The 22,843-nt window shown below is 41.2% G+C and overlaps 1 protein-coding gene across 1 annotated transcript in view; it reads right to left on the bottom strand.

Annotated features, from left to right (window-relative positions):
* Positions 1-1,104: 1,104 nt before the first annotated feature.
* Positions 1,105-22,843, bottom strand: part of pcdh15b (protocadherin-related 15b) — an 843,531-nt gene continuing 821,792 nt past the window's right edge. Inside the window, exons 34-38 of the mRNA XM_068053265.1 lie at positions 16,335-16,356; positions 16,140-16,178; positions 15,868-15,941; positions 12,213-12,348; positions 1,105-2,142 (exon numbers count right to left, since the gene is read on the bottom strand). Coding sequence (XP_067909366.1) covers positions 1,567-2,142; positions 12,213-12,348; positions 15,868-15,941; positions 16,140-16,178; positions 16,335-16,356 — 847 coding nt within the window. The 3' untranslated portion in view covers positions 1,105-1,566. The remainder of the gene's footprint in view (positions 2,143-12,212; positions 12,349-15,867; positions 15,942-16,139; positions 16,179-16,334; positions 16,357-22,843) is intronic.

Raw genomic sequence — 22,843 nt, 5'->3', positions numbered from 1 at the left:
GCTGAAATACGGAATCTGTCAGGAACTATTCTGAAATAAACAAACTAGATTGAAATCTGTTAAATGAGCTTGCCAGTACAAAGGCACGTGCCTTGAATACATTATTCTTATTCTGCAGGCAAGAGCCAGGTAATCTGTTTAATCATTGGCTGTGTGATTTTATCTCAGGCAGGTATGTGGAAAGTTTATTTTTGTCTCTTTTGATCTACGAACTGAAAGTAGCATCATGCCAGCAAGACCAGCACAGACTTTGGGAGATATCAGAATTACACAGTGCAATGTTGCTAAGTTATCACACCTCACAACAATATTGTTACAGGTGAAGTAAGATTCAAGAGGAATAGCTATTTCAATGTCTGAAACTTCTTGTCACTTCTTATCATTCAGATTCTGAACCTGGTTTTTGCAACAAATGACAATTAATGTTCATCAAAACTTAAAATCACATAAATGGCAGAGGGGATGGACTTGCAACTCAATTCTACAACTGTAGGAGTGCTGAAAGCACATGCCATGTTTCATTCATTAAAAAATTATGCTACACTAACAATATTGTTCAAGCTCGATTTGCTAAATCTTCAAAGTCTTTCATTGCTATAAATCAGCTGACGCGCAGTTTTATATTCAATGGGCACCGATAGAAATCCCCGCTCATGAAATGCGAAACAATAGTTTAATGGTGGGGATAAAGGGATGGGGAAGGTGGAGAGCTGCTCCAAAATGTAGCATTTTTATTTCTAAGACAATGGAGGTGAAATTGGTCTACAGCAGCAACGTCAATCGGTAGCCGATTTTTCACCGTATCCGATCTTCTTTCCATTGAAGTTCACAGACCAATAGTTCTAACTCTTTTTGGAGACCTGTTTCCTAGTCTGACTGTTGCTTTTACTTGATTTGAAATGAAAAATCTTGCCAACATTTTGCAAGTCAAAGGGAAATAATAACTGGCGCAAGAGTATAATAGGCTGCCGATTTGCCATGAGCCTGTTTCACACCGCTGGCGTAGACCAATTTCACCCCCAATATGTTTTGACATTTCAATCAATTACTGAAGGCAATTGGATTTGTCAGAATGAGGCCACAGCTTGAAATCAGCGAAATCTACCAGCATCTGCAAAAATGGATAAGAACTGCATTACGTTTAATGTAAAGGAACCAATTTACTTCAGAACCTCACGGAATGAACTTTTAATTTTAATTCATAATGATTCCCAGGCAGGGCAAGTGTCAGCACTGAGTCTATTACTTATACTTCTATAAACAAGCAAATAATGTCTTCTCTCTGACAATCTGTCACATCTTGTTGAAAAGTTAGCAACTGTTCTGTGAGGCTGATCAACTAAAAGACAGTCACAGTTAGGGTAAGAAATCACTATCATGTTCTTTGCATTTCAATATGTTACCCATTTCTGTAAACATTGGAATGTGAATGCTTGCTAAGCCCATTGAATGCAAGTTACATAATCAAAATGTATGCTGGAGGTGAACAAATTGGAAATAATTGTTACTTTTCCATGGTACCCATAAAAAGTTAATTTTCTCATTAATCGCAGTAAAAATTCTAAATCACAGTTTTGTCATTGGTATGTGAAGGTTATTCCAAGGTCCCATCCATAGTTCCTCCTCATCAGATTGTGTTTGATCACTGTGAGATTCAAATGGCTCCTTAAGATCTTCATTGTCAACAGCTGATTCTTGGTCATCTGTGCTTTTTGTTCTCTCGTTCTTTGCCCTTACTGTGCTCAGTCTGGACAGGCAGCTGTTCGGCCCCATGCTGCTGGAGGCCATGGAACTACTCGATGGTCTTGCATTAAGATTATCATTGCTGCAAGAAGCTGTTGCATTAGCTAACGGATTGTTCAATGGGGCCTTTTCTTCCTGTGTTGCTGCCAGTTTGTCTAGTTTTTTAAAATGTTTCCCTACTCTTGCAGGTGAGGTTGCTTTCCCATTGGTCAGAGGGCAACTGCGTCTTGTTCTTACGATTGATCCATTTTGAGCAATGTAGATATTACTGTTAATGTTGCTGTGGTTATTTGGGTGCTTGATACGAATCCTTTGTGCTTCCGGTGCACTATCCTCACCAGTTGAGCTGGTTTCATATTCACGATCTACAACCAACTTTACTCGTTTATGGCGAGACCACTGTGTGAGGAAGAAAAAAAATTAGAAAGTCTTTTGACATTATTCCATTGAGACCTTTGAAATGTAGTCTGAATTATATATGGATTACTCGGATCAAAAATGGATCATATTGAAGCAGTGCTTAAGGTCAACCTTCCTTTTTCACTAACAACAACGTGCATTTCTAAAACACGTTTAATAGAACGATGTCCCAAGTCCCTTCACCGAGGTAGTAGAAAAACAGATGTTAGGCCACAGGAAGAGAGATTAGGAGTGACTGACTGGTTTGAAGAGTTGGTTTTGAAGGAGGGTCTTAAAAGGTGGAGTTGGATGTGAAATAGCAAAGGGGACTTTACCACGTGAGACCTATAGGTTGTAGAAGGCATAACCATCAATGGTGAAGGGAGAGAGGAAGGCACAAGATGCCAGAGTCTGAAGAAGAGAGGTCAGGGGAGTTGTAGAGCTAGAGGACATTAGAGAGAGAAGTGACTAAGGACAGGTTGATGAACGAGCAGAATTTGGTGCCAAATAATTTAAGAGCAGCAGTGTTTTGGATGAGCAGTATCCAGGAGACCAGCAAGAACTGGAGTAATCCAGTATGGGGGCACATTTTAGTAGTGGATAGGATAAGGTAGCAGTCAAGATGGGCAACATTAAGGAGGTAAAATTAGACAGTCCTGTAATAGAAAGGATATGAGGTCTGAAGCTGAACTCGGGGTCAAACAAGACACCAAGGTTGAAAACTGTCTGATTCGGACAAAGATTGTGGTCGGGAAAGGGTATGAAGTTGCGAGAGTACAGTTGCTGGTGGAAGCCAAAAATGATGGCTCCTGCCTTCCAAATGCTTAACTGAATGATACTAGTTGCCAGTCAGGAGGTCTGACAGCATAAATGCAGTTATTGGGTCAACAGGAATGGTGGTCATCAGCATGCATGAGGAAGCTTACTCCATGCCTGCAAATGATGTTGCCAAGCGATATTGTGTAAATGAGGAAGAGGATTGAATCAAGGATGGATTCTTGGAGACTCCTGAGGTAATGGTGTCAGGCAGGAAAATTCCCTTGTGAAAGGAAGAAAGACTGGTTTGCACTTATATAGCATCTTTTATGACCTCAGGACATCTTTAAGCAATTTACAGCCAATGAAGTACTTCTGAAGTGTAGCGGTTGTTGTAATGTCGGAAATACGGCAGCCAATTTGCACACAGGAAGGTCCCACAAACAACAATGTGATAATGACCAAATAATTTGTTTTTGTGATGTTGATTGAGGGATAAATATTGCCCAGGACACAAATGAATAAATAAGAACAGAAAATCAAGGTGTGATAGATGTGTAGCATCTGTCACATCCTGAAGATATCCTAACAGTTCACAGCTTTTGAATTACAGTCGGTGTGGTTTTGTGGGAAAATGCAGGAGCACATAACAAAGTTGCACAGGCGACGATTGATCTATTCTGGTTGTATCAGAGATGAATGTTGGCCAGAACACTGAATGAACTCCCTGCTTATCTTTGGAAAAATGTCATGGGATCATTTACATTCACCTGAACAGGTAGGTGGGACCTTGGTTTAGCATCTTGTCTGAAAGACAAGACCTCTGACTATGCAACACTCCCTCAGTACTGAAGTGTCAGCCTAGGTTATGTGTTCAAATCCTGGCATAGAGCTTGAACCCACAACCTTCTGACCCAGAGATGAGAATGCTATAACTGAGCCAAGCGGGCACTGGAACAAAGCAAGAGCAAGGTCATGGAGCTGGACAGCAGAGAAGAGGTGTTGGAAGGGGCTGATGTGATTAACAATGTCAAAAGCTGTAGAGAGGTTAAGGACGATGAGAAGAGATGAGACACTACAATCATAGCCAGAGAGAATGTGACTTCAATTAGACCTGTTTGGTGCTGCGAAAGGGGTAAGTGTTTGATTGGAGGGATGCAAATAGGGAGCAGCAGGAGAGATGAATATACAGGTAAGATAAAAAAAGAAAGACTTGCATTTAGGTAGCACTTTCACGATCACTGGACGTCCCAAAGGAAATGAAGTACTTTTGTAGTGTAGTCACTGTGGCAATGTGAAAAATGCAGCAGCCAATTTGTGCACAACAAGCTCCCACAAAAAGCAATGTGATAATGACAAAATAATCTGTCTTTTTTGTGATTTTGGTTGAGGGTTAAATATTGGCTAGGATACTGGGGATAATTCCCGTGCTCTTCCAGGAATACACAATTAACGGGAAAATACTAAGAAGTGTAGAGGAAGTGAAGGACCTTGGAGTGAATATCCACAGATCCCTGAAGGTAGCAGGACAGGTTGATAAGGTGGTTAAAAAGGCATATCGAATCCTTTCCTTTATTAGCCGAGGTATAGAATATAAGAGCAGGGAGGTTATACTGGAACTGTATAACTCACTGGTTAGGCCACAACTTGAGTACTGTGTGCAGTTCTAGTCACCTCATTACAGAAAGGATGTAATTGCACTAGAGAGGGTACAGAGGAGATCTATGAGGATGTTGCCAGGACTGGAAAAATGCAGCTATGAGGAAAGAGTTGATAGGCTGAGGTTGTTCTCCTTGGAACAGAGAAGGCTGAGGGGAGATCTGATTGAAATGTATGAAATTTTGAGGGGTTTGGATAGAGTGGAGGTGAAAGGTCTATTCACCTTAGCAGAGAGGTCAGTGATGAGGGGGCAGAGATCTAAAATGATTGGTAGAAAAATTAGAGGGGAAATGAGGAAACACCTTTTCACCCAGAGAGTGGCGGGGGTCTGGAACTCACTACCTGAAAGGGTAGTTGAGGCAGAAATCCTCAACTCATTCAAAAGGAGTCTGGATATGCACCTCAAGTGCTGTAATCTGCAGGGCTACGGACCAAATGCTGGAAGGTGGGATTAGATTAGGTGGATCGTTTTTCAGCTGGTACAGACACGATGGGCCAAGTGGCCTCTTTCTGTGCCTTAAACTTTTTATGATTCTTCAAAAAAGCGTCATGGAATCTTTTATGCCCACCTGAAAAGGCAGACAGGGTCTTGGTTTAATGTCTCATTCAAAAGACAGAACCTCTGACAGCGCAGCACTCCCTCAATACTGCACTGGAGTGATACTCTTGATTTTTGCACTGAAGTCCTGGAGTGGAACATGAACCCACAACCTTCTGACTCCGAGACAAGAGTGCTACCAACTGAGCCATGGCAAAGCAGGTTTTAGAAAGCGTTATTGAGAGTGGAGGATTAGAGAGTGGGTTTGTTGCAAGAGGATTTGAGTACAGGAGTAAAGATGGCTTGCTGCAATTGTATAGAGCCTTAATGAGACCGCACGTGGAGCACTGTATACAGTTTTGGTCTCCTTACCTAAGGAAGGATATACATGCCATAAGGTTAGTGCAACAAAGGTTCACCAGACTAATTCCTGGGATGGCACGATTATCCTATGAGGAGAGATTAAGGAGGCTGGGCCTGTATTCTCTAGAGTTTAGAAGAATGAGAGGTGATCTTATCGAAAAATAAAAAATTCTTACAGGGCTCGACAGGGTAGACGCAGGAAAAATGTTTCCTCTGGCTGGGTTGGGGGGTTGGTGGGGGTGTGGGGGGGTTGGTGGTGGTGTTGATCTAGAACCAGAGGACACAGTCTCAGAATAAGGGGTAAGCCATTTAGGACTGAGATGAGGAAGAATTTCTTCACTCAGAGAGTGGTGAACCTTTGGAATTCTCTATTCCAGAGGACGGTGGAGGCTCAGTTGTTGTGTATGTTCAGAACAGAGGTTGATAGATTTCTAGATATTAAAGGTATCAAGGGATATGGGGATAGTGCAGGGAAATGGTGTTAAGCAGAAGATCAGCCATGATCTAGTTTAATGGTGGAGCAAGCTCAGGGGGCCAAATTGGCCTTCTCCTGCTCCTATTTCTTATGTTCCTATGTTAGGGTGGTTATGATGAAAAAAATAGGGATAGGACTTGAGGAAAGGGAAAAATTTACAATGTCACCTCGGATGCGGGCCATGAAGGGAAGTTGGGGAGTCAGCTGTTTTATGGGAATGGGGTCAAGAGTGCAGGAGGCAGGTCTCATTAACAAAATGCTTGGAGAGGGTGTGAGCAGATGAGTAAGAAGCCAGAGACAACCATGGGTTCAGAGCTACAGTGGGAAGAGGACAGAAGGGGGGGGTGCCTTAGGGACAAGAGAAAGGGGGGAAACAGCAGAAGAATCTGGGTGGGTGACTTCATATCTATAATATTAGAAAAATCTTCACAATAAGATCAGTGATAAGGAAATGTTACAACACTGAACTCAGCAAAATGTTATATATTTAAGTAAAACGTAAAGCAAATATTTAAAAATAGTTTACGACTTCCAAACACGGTAATTCCACACAGCAATCTTAGAAAACCAGATACATGCAGAATAGTGGCCAACAATGTTCTGATATGCTGTCCAAACGGTATGGTTCAAAATAAACATGCCGACACAATGCAAAAATATGTTGAGTTCAAGAGAAGTAGATAAATCATACTAATCAATAACAACAAAACAAAGCAAAACCAAAAAATGCTGAGGCACTCAGCTGCTGAAGAAACAGATTTTAGTATACCTGTTCCATTTTAGAGAACACTTTGTATAAGTGCACAAGCAAAAGCCACAGCAAACGTTACAATCCAATGTTATAACCTCCTTGACTAAACAATAAAATTATTTACAAAACAGTCACAGCAAATGTCAAAATCCACTCTTAGAAAGTATTTTTGACCACCTGTAGTTCCTTTTAAAATGATGTTCCCGATTCTGACAGTTCTTCACTCTCTTCTTCTTGCAGAGCTCCTCTGTCACTGCTGTATTCATTATATTCTGAAGCTGTTCCTTTGCTTAAACTTTCATTCCTACTATCTGCATCACCCACTTTACTGTTTTTTGACTCAGAATAATCTGAACTTTCTGTTTGATTGGAAACTGCCGCACTCGTCAAACTACGGCTCAGGCTACTTCTGCCACTAATGTTAGATCCTTCAGTACTCTCACTGTGACTTGATTGACTGGCATCACTTCCAGTATTAACATTCTGCTCATCAGCCAACTGACTACAAGTGCTCATACTTCTACTAACACTGTTGGAAGTATTTTGCTGACTGAATGTTGTCCTGGATATTGTTCCATCATTCGCACCACCAAATTCATCTTCACTGACCTTGCTTTCAACATCTTCATCCTGTGCTTCAGAAGTGGTGCCTTGGTCTTCACCCGATTCCTCTTCAATAATATTCTCAGATCCACTGGCGTATGTTACTGATGTACTTACACTTGTTCCTCTTGCTGAAAACATTTCACGCAAACTACTCTTACTACTTCTTGTGGCAGATGTTCCCCTGCTATTTATACTTTCCTGAGTTGACAAGCTTAACCTCTCTCTGGAGCTACTTGTATCAGCTGTTTTCTGACTGGCCTCACTATCTGACATCAAACTAACTTCTGTTGCTATTGATGTTCCCCTGCTAATTACATTTCCTTGGGACTCTGTGCTTGAACTTGTTGCTGTTGTTGTGCTAGTGGCATCATCTTCACCAGATTCATCTGATACCTCGTAAAAACTACGTGATGTGGATTCGATTTTAGATGACAACCTTGAAACTGAATCTTGACCTTCTGTATCAGACACTCTGCTCTCTGAAGTCTGTCTACTTCTAGAACTAGACTTTTCAGAGGTTTCACTTTTGGATTCTTCATCAGAATCAGCTCCATCCTGTTTATTTTCCTCTGATTCTTCTTCCTCTGGCTCAGATTTTGTGTCGTCCTCTGTTGGATCGGATTCATCATCTTTTTCTTCATCTGAGTCCACCGTACTTTCATTTGTTTCATCTTGATCCAGTGTCACTTTAAGATAGTCTTTATCTTCAGTTTCTGATTGTTCAACACTGTTCATTGACAAGTCATCTCTAGGTCTTTTGGAAGAATCAGTTTTCTTCTGAAGTTCATCGCTACCGTCCTCAGAAGCATCGCTTTTTTCCTCATCACTTTGTGCCGTGACACTAATTGAGACTTTTGATTTCTTTTCTTCCTTTTCAGACCCACTACTTGTATGAGTCCTGGATTCATCTTCCTGTTCACTTTCAGTAACTGAAGTCCTACTGACAGAGCTTTGTGATTTATGCCTGGGCTGTAGCTGTGTCGAGATTTTGATACCCTTCAACATTTTGCCCATTTTCTTTTTTTCTGTTGGCTTATCTGTTGTTGACTTCTGGAAATAGTTTCCATTAATGACCACACTTCCTGAGTCACTACTTACCACACTATCTTGGCTTTCTACATGGCGTGCAGACACAAGTTTAGCATAACTAGAATCTTTGCTACCACCCTTTACTTTCTGTAGTATCATTGGAAATACTTTTGCTTTCTTCCATCGAGAATGATACAAGATGGAAGGCTCCGCAAGCTGCTCGCTGCCTGCCTCTCCTTTGGTAGTATCTGCTGATAATTTACTAATCTGCATCACACTCTTCAGCTTTTTCTTTCCCTCTCCACCCTGAACCATTCCTGCTGCTGCTTTCTCTGCAACCACTGAGGCACCTGCTTGTTCTGGAGCTCCACTTGGACTTAATGTATCATCCCTTGATGTCCCTGCATCAGCCTGATCTCCTGCTTCCTGTTCTGTACTTTTCCTAACAAGACCTTTGCTTTGATGAATTCCCTGAAATTATGAAAATGGAACGGGTATTAAGCACTCTGCACAGAAAGAATTATTGTGGACAAACAAAGCACTTCATTTTTAGTCATGACACTCCATTCCATTAGGCAAAGAAAGAAGGCCTTGCACTGGTTTAGCATCTTTCACATCCTCAGTATTTCCCATTTTACAGTCAATGAATTACTTTTGAAATCTAGTCACAGCTGTTATGTAGGTTAATGTGGCAGCCAATTTGCACAAAGCAAAGTCCAACAAATGATCAGCTATCCTGTTTGATGTTGGTTGAGGGATAAATGTTGGTTACAAAAGTGGGAGAACTCCTAACTTCCTCAAACTTGTCGCTAATGCTGGTGCTCTTAAAGGCAGTGGGGGGGGCCGCTGCGAGGCCTCTCCGCCTCCGTTGGGATTGGGACGGGGCCTGCCAGCATCGGGGTCGGTGGCGGGCCTCATCCGTTGCAATCTTCATGTTCCCCCGCCACTGCTCCCGGTGTCAGAGACCCTTTAGAATCCAGCCCTATATCTCTTTGTCTCCTCCTCACAGCTTGCATCCCCACCTAGCTTTGTATCGTCAGTAAACATAGATACATTATTCTTGGTCTCTTTGTCTAAGTCATTGATAAAGGGCCCTAGCACTGATCCTTGCAGCATTCCAGTAGTCACAGTCTGCCAACTTGAAAATGCCCCGTTTATCCCTATTTTCTGCTTCCTATCCATTAACCAATCCTCTATCCATGCTAATGTATTACCGGGAGCTAGGTAGCAGATTAAAAAGCAGGACCTCAAAGGTTGCAATCTCTGGATTACTCCAGTGCATGTGCGAGTGAGTATAGGAATAAGAGGATAGAGCTGATGAATACGTGGCTGAGGAGATGGTGCAGGAGGGAGGGCTTTAGTTTCCTGAATCACTGGGTCTGTTTCTGGCAAAGGTGGGACCTGTACAAGTTGGACAGGTTGCACCTGAACCATAACAGGACCAACATTCTTGCTGGGAAGTTTGCTAGTGCTGTTGGGGGTGAGGTTTAAACTAATTTGGCAGGGGGATGGGATACAGAGTGGAGGTACAGTAAGGGGTCATGCACAGTCAAATATAGAAGAGAAATTGAGTCAGTCTGGAAAGCAGAGCAAATATAGACCTGTTAAGGCATAAGCGTACAATGCAAGGCTGGATTGCATCTTTTTTAATGCAAGGAGTCTTAACGGTAAGGCAAATGAATTGAGGGCATTGATTAAAAGATGTGAATATGATATTATTGTTGTCACAGAGACATGGTTGAGGGAAGGGCAGGACTGGCAGCTCAATATTCCAGGGTATGGGATCTTCAGGCGTGATAGGGGAGGGTGTAAAAGAGGAGGTGGCATTGCACTGTTGATCAAGGAGTCGATTATTGCAGTAAGGAGTGATGGTATCTTTGAAGGTTCCTCAAATGAGACCATATGGGTAGAACTTAAAAACAAAAAGAGGGCAATCACTCGGCTGGGAGTGTACTACGGGCCTCCAAACAGTCAGGGAGAGAAGAGGAGCAGATATGTAGGCAAATCTCAGAGAGGTGTAAAAATAATAGGGTAATAATAGTAGGGGATTTTAACTTCCCCAATATCAACCAGGATAGTCTTAGTGCAAAAGGCTTAAAGGGGTCAGAATTATTAAAATGCATACAGGAGAGCTTTTTGAGTCAGCACATAGAAAGTCCAACAAGAGAAGGGGCAGTACTGGACCTAATCCTAAGGAATGAAGCCAGACAAGTGTCAGAAGTGTCAATGGGGGAGCATTTCAGGGATAGTGATCATAACTCTATAAGATTTAAGGTAGTTACGGAAAAGGACAAAGGTGGACCAGAAATAAAGGTACTGAATTGGGGGAAGGTTGATTTCAATATGATAAAACAGGATCTGGCCAAAGTGAACTGCGAGCAGCTACCTGTAGGAAAGTCTACATCAGACTAGTGGGAGTCATTCAAAAAGGAAATAGTGAGAGTTCAGGGCCAACATGTTCCCGTAAAGGTGAAGGGGAGGACCAGCAAGTCCAGGGAATCCTGGATGTCAAGGCATATGGAGGATTGGATAAGGAAAAAAAAGGAGGCTTATGGCAGATTCAAAGCGCTGAAAACAGCGGAGGCACTAGAGGAGTATAGAAGGTAAATTGGCCATTATAAATTGCCCCTAGTATAGGTAGGTGGTAGGGAAATATAGGGACAGGTGGGGGTGTGGTAGGAATATGGAATTAGTGTAGGATTAGTGTAAATGGGTGGTTGATGGTCGGCACGGACTCGGTGGGCCGAAGGGCCTGTTTCAGTGCTGTATCTCTAAAACTAAAACTAAACTAAAAGGTGTCGGGGGTACTTAAAAAAGTAAGTATCTTTAAATATTTAAATTGAAAGTTAGAGCTCAAAGCCCTTTAAAAATGGCATCAGTGCCTGCACAAAGGCAGCTGACGCCATTGCCGGGGATGGTCTGCCCGCCCCCTCCATGTCATCGTGGGGGGCGGTCTGTCCCGGTCATTTAAATGAGCCACCATGTTTAATATCGCAGTGGCTCTGCATCCTGCGGCCTGCGCGGGCGGACCGCCATTGTTTACATCCGCCGCCATATAAATTTCAGCCCACCACCCTGACTTGGAACTATATCGCCATTCCTTCACTTATGCTGTGTCAAAATCCTGGATCTCCCTCCCTAACAGCACTGTGTGTGTACCTACATCACATGAACTGCAGCGGTTCAAGAATGTGGCTCACCGCTATCTTCTCAAAGGCAACCAGGGATGGGCAACAAATGCTGGACTTGCCAGCGACCCCCAGATCACATGAACAAATTTTTTAAAAGTATCCTTTTCTAAAGACCATTAGTCAATCAGTTAGTGTTTTACGATAATTCAGCATCTTCCACAGCCCTTTCATGGTGCCAGCCTACATACTACCAGATTTAGTTAATTCTGTGTCGCAATGTTTATTGTGGGATTTAAACTCTCAAACTCCGGGATCGTTAATTCAGTATCATAAATACTAAGACCTGGATACTGTGATCAGCTGGAAAGGCTGAAGGTTCTTTTTAATTCTTTTACTCCTATGTTACCTATCAATGGGAGAAAGTAAAATAAATGAGTAACGTTTCAAATATTTTGTGATTGTTGAAATGCTGATCAGCGTTAAAATTAATATTCTAGTTTAATGTGGAATACATGTCAACAAAAGAGTATAAATGAACATGTCAGTAAAGTATGGAAAACATCAGCATTTATATCATATTCTATGATGATTATAGTGAATTGACAAAAAAAGATTATGGTCTGCCTATTTTAAGGGGAATAGTAAACCAAAACCCTGATACCAACTCTTACAAAATAGTTGCTGTTTCTCAGTTCAAAATATTTTTCATCCATCAAAAGCATTAACATCTAAATGAAAAACACATCTTCTGTATATAACTACCTCTGCATCTGCATTTGATCCCTGTGGACTGTAATAGTAGCCACCATCATCTTCCATCACCACCTCTCCATAGTCATCATACATTCCGGATGGGGAGATTAATCTGCGGCGACTTCCATACTGTGGTACTTCATACCTAGAATTGGTGTCAGAAGTTGACGTGTCACTATTTCTTGTTTCAGACAAAAAGTTCTACGAGATATTTAAACTCTCAGTTTTAGTCAGCAGAGTGATCAGCAAAAGATGGCAGATGCAATCAATCTCACTGCAGGAAGGTTATTGCTTATTTAGGGCTTAAAGCAGATGGCTATTTTGGTGCTAATCCTGCTTTTACAGAAGTTACTGCAAACTCTAATTTTCTCATGTTGTATTATTGCCCAAGAATTAAAGACCACATCATCTAACCTGCAATCTTGTACAATGTTTCAATGTGATAAGTTACAAAGCCCACTTGAAGTAGGATCCAATAACTTCCTTCTATTAGATAAATGCTTAGTGATAAAGATGTCACAAAATAGAAATAAAATATCGGAATACACCAGTTATTATCAAATATCACAGAACCTAGATAAGCTTGAGGATTTTAAGTAATCTCTAATTTTTGCAAAGAACAAGAATAGCTATACCATATTATGTAGGAATAGTGACAAATACAGAATATAAACAAAACTGCATTTAAATGGTCTAATTATTCAGAGAGTTATCCTCAAAAGTCCATTCAGAGAATATTCAATTTAAACAATAGCTGACATGCATTTACAGTGCTTTGACAAACCAGACTGGTTGAATAAATCAAGGCCGAATCCAATCATTTTCCCAGTGTCATATTTTGGCATGACAGAACCCCAGACTTATAATCACAGCTAAAACGTTACTTTTTCACTTCTGAAATATTTTAACTTTTAATTCTTTTATGTCGTGCTTTTAAAACTTTACCTATTATATCATGTTGAATATCATAAATCATAGCATTGTTATGACATCCAACAATCTGTTTTTAATTTTTGACTGATCTAATTAGACTCTAACAAGCACCAAGTTATTATTTTTTTGTTAATAAAATGCTGCAAAGCATATCCCCCACAGAAGGCAACTAATTCATACATGCCAGCTCATAAGGACAGGCTCATACAAGTTCTGAAAATGTTGCTAACTGTAAGGATATTAGGGTAGAAATTTGTCTCGGGTGGTGGTGCAAAATGGCAGTATGAGGTCAGACACCTGTTCTACACAGCACCAGATATTCAGTTCCATCGCCGTCAATGGAATTAAATATAAGCGCTGCGTATAACAAGCAGTGATCCGATACCACCCGTTTCATGCAACCGTTCGAAACCAATTTCTACCCAATAGACTTTAATCTATTTAATGGACTAGTTATCGAATGCTGTTAAAATGTGTCAGTCTAATCCGAAATTAATCTCACCAGTTGACATCAATCTCAGGCATTAATATCAACTGTAAATTTATCATCAGAAAACAGTTACTACTGAGTTACTGTGATATACTGAACTGCTTTTAATGCTAATTTAATCCAAATTGATTGATGTAAGGTCACTCGGTGAGCCAAACCTCCGCATCTTGTCCAGACGGTTCCTGATGAGGACTGAAGGGAAAGGGCTAAGAATTTATCCGGTTGCCTTGATGTCAGGCCATTGATCCCAGTGTTTTTACAACCTATTTTAGTCACAATAACAATGTGTGAATACCTCTGTAGTAGGTAGTTACACTATAAACAAACTTATGCTATCACTATTGTACACTACATTTTAGGAATTAAGATTTCACCTTGTAAATGAAGGCCTGAGCAAGCTTAAAATGTAATTCTTTTGAAGGTTATGACAACATTGTCGCATTTGGTCATGTGACCGTATCCTATTTGTGACTAATTGCAGACCTTGAGTAAAATTGCTTCCACATATCAATCATTAATGATATCCCTGTGCTATGATTAGCTCATTACTCCATGTAGTATAATTATTTTTTCACTCTCACTACATTTTTTTCACATTCCAAATGCAGGTTAGCTGTATTAAGATGAAAGTCAATGTAAATTAAAGTTTTATGATGGGTCATATTTACAATATGGGCATGGGGGCAGGATTTCTCATGCTTATGGTGTCGGCAATGAACTTGGTGTAAACACAAACATTTTGTGCTGGGATGCAATAATGATAATTGAATCCTTCCTGAGCAGTATTCAGTATTTTAAATGTATAATTAAGTTATTAATGTGTCCATTTGCACTGCTGTGCAAATCTTAAAGCCAGTAGAAGAGAAGAATTACAATGTGAGATGCAATATAGCAAAAAAGCAAACACTGAGGTAGGTATGCACATGCTGAGCATCCTGTCATGTCAGGTATGGCAGTCCATGTCCTCGTACTAAATAAATGTTTGCAGGTGTAGATGGTTATCTGCCTCAGTCCTAATTGTCCTCACCCACTTGCATTTTACAAAGACTGGTTACCTAATATTGACAGCTTGGAACTACCAGTGAGGCAACACATTGGGGGCTTGGGGAGTGAGGGAGATTTTCAACTCCTGGATGCCCTTATCTTGCCTGATAAAAGGTCAACTAGTAGAGGAAACTGGTGGACATTTTGGACACCCAATTGCTGCCTGATTAAATTTTCAGGCAGGCCTTGAAATGGAGGCCCAGCAAACTCTCCCAAAGTAAGTGGGAGGTTGTTTAAATATGTAAATGGAGGTCTTATGCCAGTTGTACAGCCCTAATTGTAATCTAAAAATGGGTCTAAATGGATGTTTGCCTTGCATGCTGGTCCCAGGGCCTGCTGCAGGCTGTTCAGGACAAGGAACGTTTTTAACAAAAAACGGTTTTTGTGGGGCCAGGAGGAGTTTTCATGCCTGTTCTCATGCCCAAGTCCAGGATCCACTCCCCCTGACCAACTCACCCCCCACACCCTCCACTAATAGGCCTTACATGCCAGATGGCTCTGTGCAGATTGCAGATGATTTCTAGTACCTGCATGTGGCGAGCTGCAAAGAAGCATCCATTTGGTGCCCACAGCTTGTCAGTAATATTCAAATGACCAACATCACGGCTATTTCGGCTGAGTTTGAAAATCTCCTGCCCCTTTCCACCTCGCCCCATCTGTTTGGCCTGAAGTAAAACTTTCATCTGCACCAGTGCCAGGCCCAAAAATATTTTACTGATAAGCCAAGGCAAAAATGTAACTACATTGTACATGTGCAATAAATATCACAGTTGTGTAATTAATGGCTTTTTATAATACAGGTTATCAAACTCATCCCAGCCTGTTCAGAATGTGTAGTTAAAAAAAAAATCACAGGACAACTTGTAACTTACAGTGGGACCGATGGGTGCCCATTTAAGGGCCTACCTGAAAATTGAATAAGGCAGGCAATAAATGGGCAGTTAGCAGTTGAAAATCCCCCTTTTTATTTCTTTGGACCCTCCCGCCAAATAAAAGCTCATGCTTAATTGTAACATTATGATAAAAATAATGGTTTAATTTAAAACAATCAGTCATGATTAGTAGAGCCTTGCCCTACATACATTATATATTCAGAGCATCAAATGTTCTATTCTTAATCTCCCTTGGTAGAGCTCTGTGAGGATAATCTTGATCTGCTGCTAAAAATTTCTAAAAACCTCACACAGGAGGGCTTACCCAGGCTCATAATTGTAGTAATCCTGTGCATAATAGTCCTGGCCAGGATCAATGCCTGATTCCATAGAGAGTTCCTGTCATTCAGATAAGCAACATAATGAGTATTTGTGTTCATGTGTGGCTGAATTAATCTTTTGTTATCAGTCACCACAAATGCAAATCAAAAACAGACAAATAAGTGGAAAATTAGATTTTCTGAATGCAGATAAATATATCTGCTAACTTGTGAGAAGATGTTGATTAATTATTAACACATAGACAGACTATTGTACCTCAGGTCTAAGAAGTGAGGGCCTCAGTAATTGCTGTTGCTGGCAAAGAGTTGTAAGAAAAAAGAACAAAGAGGAGGAGGTGGTAAAAGAGGTAAGTACTGGATTTCCTTTCGATGAGTTTTAAATATTAGTTAACTGAAGTAGTAAGACATACAAGAAGATGAACCATCAGCAAAAATATATGGAGATTCTTACCTCCTGTTGTCCATATCCCCTCCTGAAATGAATTGCATACAAATAACACGTTTTAAAATGTCATCAAAATTTAATTTGAAGTCATTAGAAAGATTATAGTGTGCTGCAGTTATTAACTAATAGTGTTAATATTACAGTTTAACATTTAACACTACTAATATGAAAATGAAGCTTTCACTTTGTAATGGTGCCTTCATTCTAGCTGAGAAAATAGTGTGGTACATCAGCATTCATTTGACATAAATAGGTTTACTACCCTGAAGCTACACAACTAATATGCCTACTAACCATCGTTCATCATACATTCAACAAGATGATTAAAATATGGAATTATTTTCTAAATTGAAAAGTTAAGTACTATTTAAACATTTTACTAGGAAAACCTAATTTAAGAGAATCTTGACAAAATCCTAATTTATTTTTAGATTAGCTAGTATTAATTGCTACAATATGTAGTACTGAGTAAAAGTTGCTTTTTTAGTTTGTCCTCGGTTATTACATATTTACTTTCTGCATCATCCTTGTTTTATACGGAAAACCCATGTTGTACAATGCAACATTTGATCCAGCAAAAAATTAATGTGCTGGAAGTATTCTCTAATGGGTAATAATGACAAGTAAACCTAAAGGAGGCATGATTTAGACTATCCTTACAGTGGCACTTGATTTCTGTGGAAAGTGAAGAGTCCTGATTTAGAAGTGCAATAATCCTATGTGTTTTCTCAAAAATATCTCACATCACACTGAATGTCTTAGTACTGCAAGCTTGTGAACAGTGAATGCTGTTGCATGTAATGCTAGCCACTAACTAAAAGCAACACAACATCTTGGGCAATTATAAATCATAACAATTTAAGTTGCATTCTGTAAATAGCTACTGTGATTTACATTTAAAAGGGAAACCAATGCAACAAAGAAATCGCGCAAAGTATTTCGGGAGTAACATTTGGGTCACTGGGGAGGAATATAAAGGCGTGATTGATGATTTATTGTCATGAATAAAGTCACAATCTGCATAGGTTAAAAATTAGAATTCAGTGCCAGCATACGATGATCAAAAGCAAATTACTTCAATTGTCCTCTGATGTGAAAGTAATGAGGAATTAATATGTAGATTTATCAAGGGGGATAATTTGAGGTTTACAAAAAGACTACTTAATATTATCTTGCATCTGGTATCTCAAAACAGTGATGCACTTAACTTGTTTGCAAGGCTAAAACAGATAATTTTATTATGCTAACCAATGCACAAAACTTTAAGGATGTTTTAATGTTTGCACTCTTATGTTTAACCAGTCAATCAGATTTTAACCCTTCACTGCTAAGATTGAAACAAACCCTTTGTGTGAGCTAAAAAGTAAAGCTCAAGTGATTTATCGTTAAAATTTAAGATACAATTAGTGCCTTTATGAATAATATACATCATTTAGTCCTTTGCTAAAAAGATCAGGCATTCTGCTGCAGTTATTGTGATGGCTTTAGAACTGGGAACTGGATCAATGTCGCACTTTGACAGGTAGTTAGGAGTGGGCAGTTTACAGCAGGTTAATTTTCATGGGACATCTGAATAAAAGAAGCCATAAAGAAAACTGGCACTTGGTTTCCTTTCCCAAATTTCCTATCCTTTAACTCCCCTCTTCTGAACATGCTGACCAAAGCTTATAAGGCAGGTACCACCCAGGTTGAAAAGTGTAAAAGAGAAGATATGGGCTGGAATTTTATGGCCCCCCCCCCCCCCAATGAGCGGGCTGGTGGCAGGGGATGGGGGGAGGGGCGCGTAAAACTGAGTGGGAGGCAGGGAAGGTATTCCCGATGCTTTCCGGCTGCCTCTGAAATTTTACGCAGGCGGTGGTGAGACATGGCTTGCCCACTCCTGGCCAATCAAGGCCCTTAACTGACTAATTAAGGGCCTCTTCCCGCTGCCACAGGTATTTTATCCTCAGCGAGCAGACGGCAAAGCCCCCAAGAACACTGCCAGGTAAAAGCTGGCGGCCTTCTTGTGGGCTGGCGGGGGGCGGAGGGGGCCTCCTAATCGAGCACCCTGTGCCCCACAGAGGGCCGCTCTCAAAGCCCAACTGCCCCTACTGCACAACACTCCTTCCCCCCCCACGACCCTCCCTTGCCTTGCCGGGGCCCAGCTGATTGACCCCAGCGAGGCCCAAAAACTTACCTTTGTTCCGGGGCCATCCTTCTGCTGGCTTGCGATGGCAGTGTGCAGTCCCAGCAGTGGCCACCACTCCTGGTGGTGCTGCTGCTGGGACTAAGAGCTGCCAGCCCGCTGATTGGCCGGCAGCTCCATTAGGTGGGACGTCCAGCATTGGCTGCCCAGGCCCAGCAGAGGTGGGCTTGCCCCGACTTTTCAGCTGGTGGGCCCAGTGTAAAATTTCGCCTGTGGTAAATCGGGAAGCAATGATTCGGTGATGCTAAAGTTGGGTTTTAAAACTGGGAGGGAAGAAAGAGTGGTGGGGGCAATCTCAGAGCTACCATTGTTTTGAGGGCTGGGAAAGGATAAGTTTGAATTGAAGACAGCGCAAGCAATCTAGATTTGAACACAATAAGGATGTAGGGAGGAGGAAAAGGAAGTAGATGATTTATCTGTAACTTAGAAGAAAAGGACAGATTTGCTAAGAAACGTATTGGCAATAATGAATTAGGCCAGAACTTTCAAGGTGATAGATAATTTGAGAGTGAACAGGAACTTCAATAACTTTAGATGCAATAGCAGTTTTCATACATACAGTACCTTTAACATGGAAAGAATCCCAAAATGACTCACAGAGGAAGGAGAAATTAAATAAAGTATATTAAACAGATAAAAGGAAAAAAAGAGTTGTCAGGCAAACCCCCTATCTGCCATGACTGAGGCACACATTATTTTGCCACATGAACATTAAAACTTAAAATTGCAAGCCCCTGACTGGAAAGATATTTGCCTGGTAACAGACAGTGTTGGACAAGGGACAAAGGACAAAGGACCATGCCCTGGCCCATTCAACCAAAAATGGAGTTTTGATTACCAGACGTTGAAGGTGGGGGAAGCTAGCATTCCAGGTTGACTGCTGAGATTGCAGAATCCACAAACACATAAGAAGTGGTCAGACCAGTTTTAGTCACATGACTAGCCGGCTGTTGAGATTTGAACTTCCAACAAGGGATTTGAACTCAGAAAGCTCCTGGTTTGAGAAGACCTCCCTCCTGTCTGCCTGCTCATCTCTCAGGGAACTGAATCTTGTGAAAACACATGAACCTCAAAGAGAGAAAAGTCTCCTACATGAACAAGGTTTAAGAAAAACACAGGGCCCTGACGAACAGCAAGACTACCTACAAGCAAGTGAGCTCGAAGCACAGTAAACAAGAAACTCTTCTGATATTGCCTCAAACCCTTCTCTACTATATTTTCCTTTCTTCTTTTCTGTCCCTATTAGCATGCATATATCGCCTGTACATGTTAGCATGGGTGTGTCGTATATCCATAGGTGTTAACCATATTAGAGTTTAGGTTTAAGGTTTAATAAATTTTATTTTTCTTCTTTCAACCTGAGAAAACCTGGTGTGCTGGTTTCTTTGCCTTATAATTGGAAAGCTGTGAACAAGGATTCACAAAGGGGGAGTTCAAAACACAGTGTGTGTTTAAAATTAAACCCTGCTACAATAAGACCAGGTAAAGACAGCAAAAGACCCCTAGACGCATTTCTCACCTGGTCGTAACAGAGTAGACAAAGAATCATGGTGGGAGAGTTAGAAGAGTTGTCTAAAATGTTAGTCAAAAGATGGATTTTGAGAAGGTTTTTTAAAAATGGAGAGAGAAGTAAAGAAGTGGAGAGCTGGAGGAGTTTTAGGAAGGTGCCTGCAGTCTGTGTTATTAATGATGGGCTGATGGGAGGCTGATGCACAACGGGCCACAATTCATGAATTGAAAAGTATGGTAAGGTTTATAAGGCTGGACGAGATTGCCGATATCGGGTAGAGAAAGACAATGAAAGGAGTTCAAGAGGAAGAAAATTGAATGTGTTGGGAGAAGAACAGCAGCAGAATAGATAGAGGGCCAGTGGCAGTGGATTTGAGAGTGAGAAAACCAGGAAAGAGTATTTTTCCTAGGGTTTAGGAGAAGACAGGTTGATGTGAGTGGTAAGGGAGATGAAGAAGTGGTCAGTGGGAGCATTGTTGGTCATCTCAACCTTGGGAATAGAAAAGCTGAAAAATGGTAATGTCGGGTGGGGTTGCGGGGAAAGATGTGGGCGTGGATGAGAGAGTTTATGCCAAGGGTATGACTTAGTGAGGATAGGTGAGTAGAGGAGTTGCAGGGGAGGAAACTAAGGCAGAGTAAGGGTAGCTTGAAATTACTGAGGGTAAGGTAGTTTCTAGGTGCAGAGGCTAAGGAGGAGCTTGAGATGAAGAAGTTGATATGGGGGTTGTTGGTAAATGTGAGGACATTAACAGGACCGCTGGATGGGAATGACATGCTTGAAGGAGGTGAGAGTTCTAAAAGAATTGAAGAGGCTAAAGTACAACTTAGTTATCAGAGCAGCACCACTGCTGTGGCAGTTCAATCAGAGAACGTGATACAATTTGTAGCCAAGTGGAGTCGCTTTGGCGAGTGTGAAGGAGTAACTGTTCAAAATCCTTTCACCAACCAACAGATTCATGGATGGTGAAGGTCTTGTTCCTGAGGGAGAAAACAGTCTGCTGAGTGATACTGAGCCAGTGGTTAATGGTGGTCCATCAGTAGGGTTGGGTTTGGGGGATGCTTTTAGAAGAAAGAAAAGGGATAATGAGGAGCTTGGAGTCATTAACCCCCAAAGGAGCAAGCTGGGAAACAACATTGCCAACAGTTGAGATTGAGAGGTTTGGGATATCTGATTTGCAAGAGTGCCATAATAAGGGCAAGAGAGCAGTAGTTAAAAGTGCAAGAGGTGTAACCTTCCTTATGGTGAACCCTAGCAGTTTCTGAGGAAAGAAAACAAGAACTTGCATTTAGATAACACCTTATCACATCTTCATGATGTCCCAAAGTGCTTTACAGTGAATTAACTGGAGACACTGTTATTATGTAGCTAATTTGCATATTGCAAAATCTCACATACTGGAAATGACATAAACAACGAATTAGTTTGTATCATGGTGATGCTGTGGAGAGAGGAATATTGGTCAGGACACCCTGGAAACTCCCTATTCCTCTTTGAATTGCACCATAGATCTCTTACATCCACTTGTGCAGTCAGACATATCCTCAGTTTAACACAAAAGCCAAATACTGCAGACACTGGAAATCTGAAATAAAAACAGAAAATTTTGGAAATGCTCAGCACGTCGGGCAGTATCTGTGGAGGGAGAAAAAAGTTAACGTTTCAGGTCAATGAACTTTCATCACTGACCTGAAATGTTAACTCTGTTTCTCTCTCCACACATACTGTCAGACCTGTTGAGTATTTCCAGCACTTTTTGTTTTTATCTCATTTTAAAATCTCATCAGAAGGACACCTCTGACTGCACTGATGTGCTACCCAAGATTATATGCTCAAAACCTGGGTGGGATTTCAATTGCAAGGTGGCGACGCTAACGTCATGTTCATTTCCAAGTCCTGAACCCGTATCCTGTCAGCAATGCACATACCATGCTATTTTAATTGGAAATCAACTTAATTGGCCCAGAGTCGCATTTGCGTCCAATTAGTGGTTGCAGGTTGCAGGAGGCATGCCCGGGTGACCGCTTTGCAGAACACCTCCGCTCAGTCTGCAAGCAGGACCCTGAGCTTCCGGTTGCTTGCCATTTCAACATTCCCCCCTGCTCTCATGCTCACATCTCTATCCTGGGCTTGCTGCAGTGTTCCACTGAACATCAACGCAAGCTCGAGGAACAGCATCTCATTTTCCGATTAGGCACACTACAGCCTGCCGGGCTGAACATTGAGTTCAATAATTTCAGAGCATGACGGGCCCCCCATTTTACTTTCATTTTTAGTTATTTTTTTCTTTTTCCTTTTTACATTTTTTCAATTTTTTTTCTTTTGTTTATTTCATTTCATTGTAGTTTGTTCAGTTTGCTTACCCACGGTTTTTTTTCATGTTTGTACTTGCTGCTGCTTAATCTTCAGTTCGTACTAACGCTTTGTCTTTCAACACACCATTAACATATTGTTTGCCTTTGCTCCATGACCTCTTGGTCAGCTATGTGGCCTTGTCCAATCTACACCTTCTCCTTTGTTATCTCTTGCCCGACCCCCAGCTCACTTGCTTATAACCTTTGACATTTCTAATATTTGCCAGTTCCGAAGAAGGGTCACTGACCCGAAACGTTAACTCTGCTTCTTTTTCCACAGATGCTGCCAGACCTGCTGAGTGGTTCCAGCATTTCTTGTTTTTATTTCAGATTTCCAGCATCCGCAGTATTTTGCTTTTATTATAGTGGTGAGGAAGAATTGGGTTCAGTGCAGGAAACATTTCAATGACCTGCTTAGGTCTGGAAAGGTGAGCCCAACAATAGATCCAGACCCAGACTCCTTGGTCAG

This window comes from Heterodontus francisci, chromosome 20, assembly GCF_036365525.1.
Source record: "Heterodontus francisci isolate sHetFra1 chromosome 20, sHetFra1.hap1, whole genome shotgun sequence".
In the NCBI taxonomy this organism is placed as follows: domain Eukaryota; kingdom Metazoa; phylum Chordata; class Chondrichthyes; order Heterodontiformes; family Heterodontidae; genus Heterodontus; species Heterodontus francisci.
Note: the sequence above shows the minus strand (reverse complement) of the source record. Positions and strands in the feature narration are given on the sequence as shown.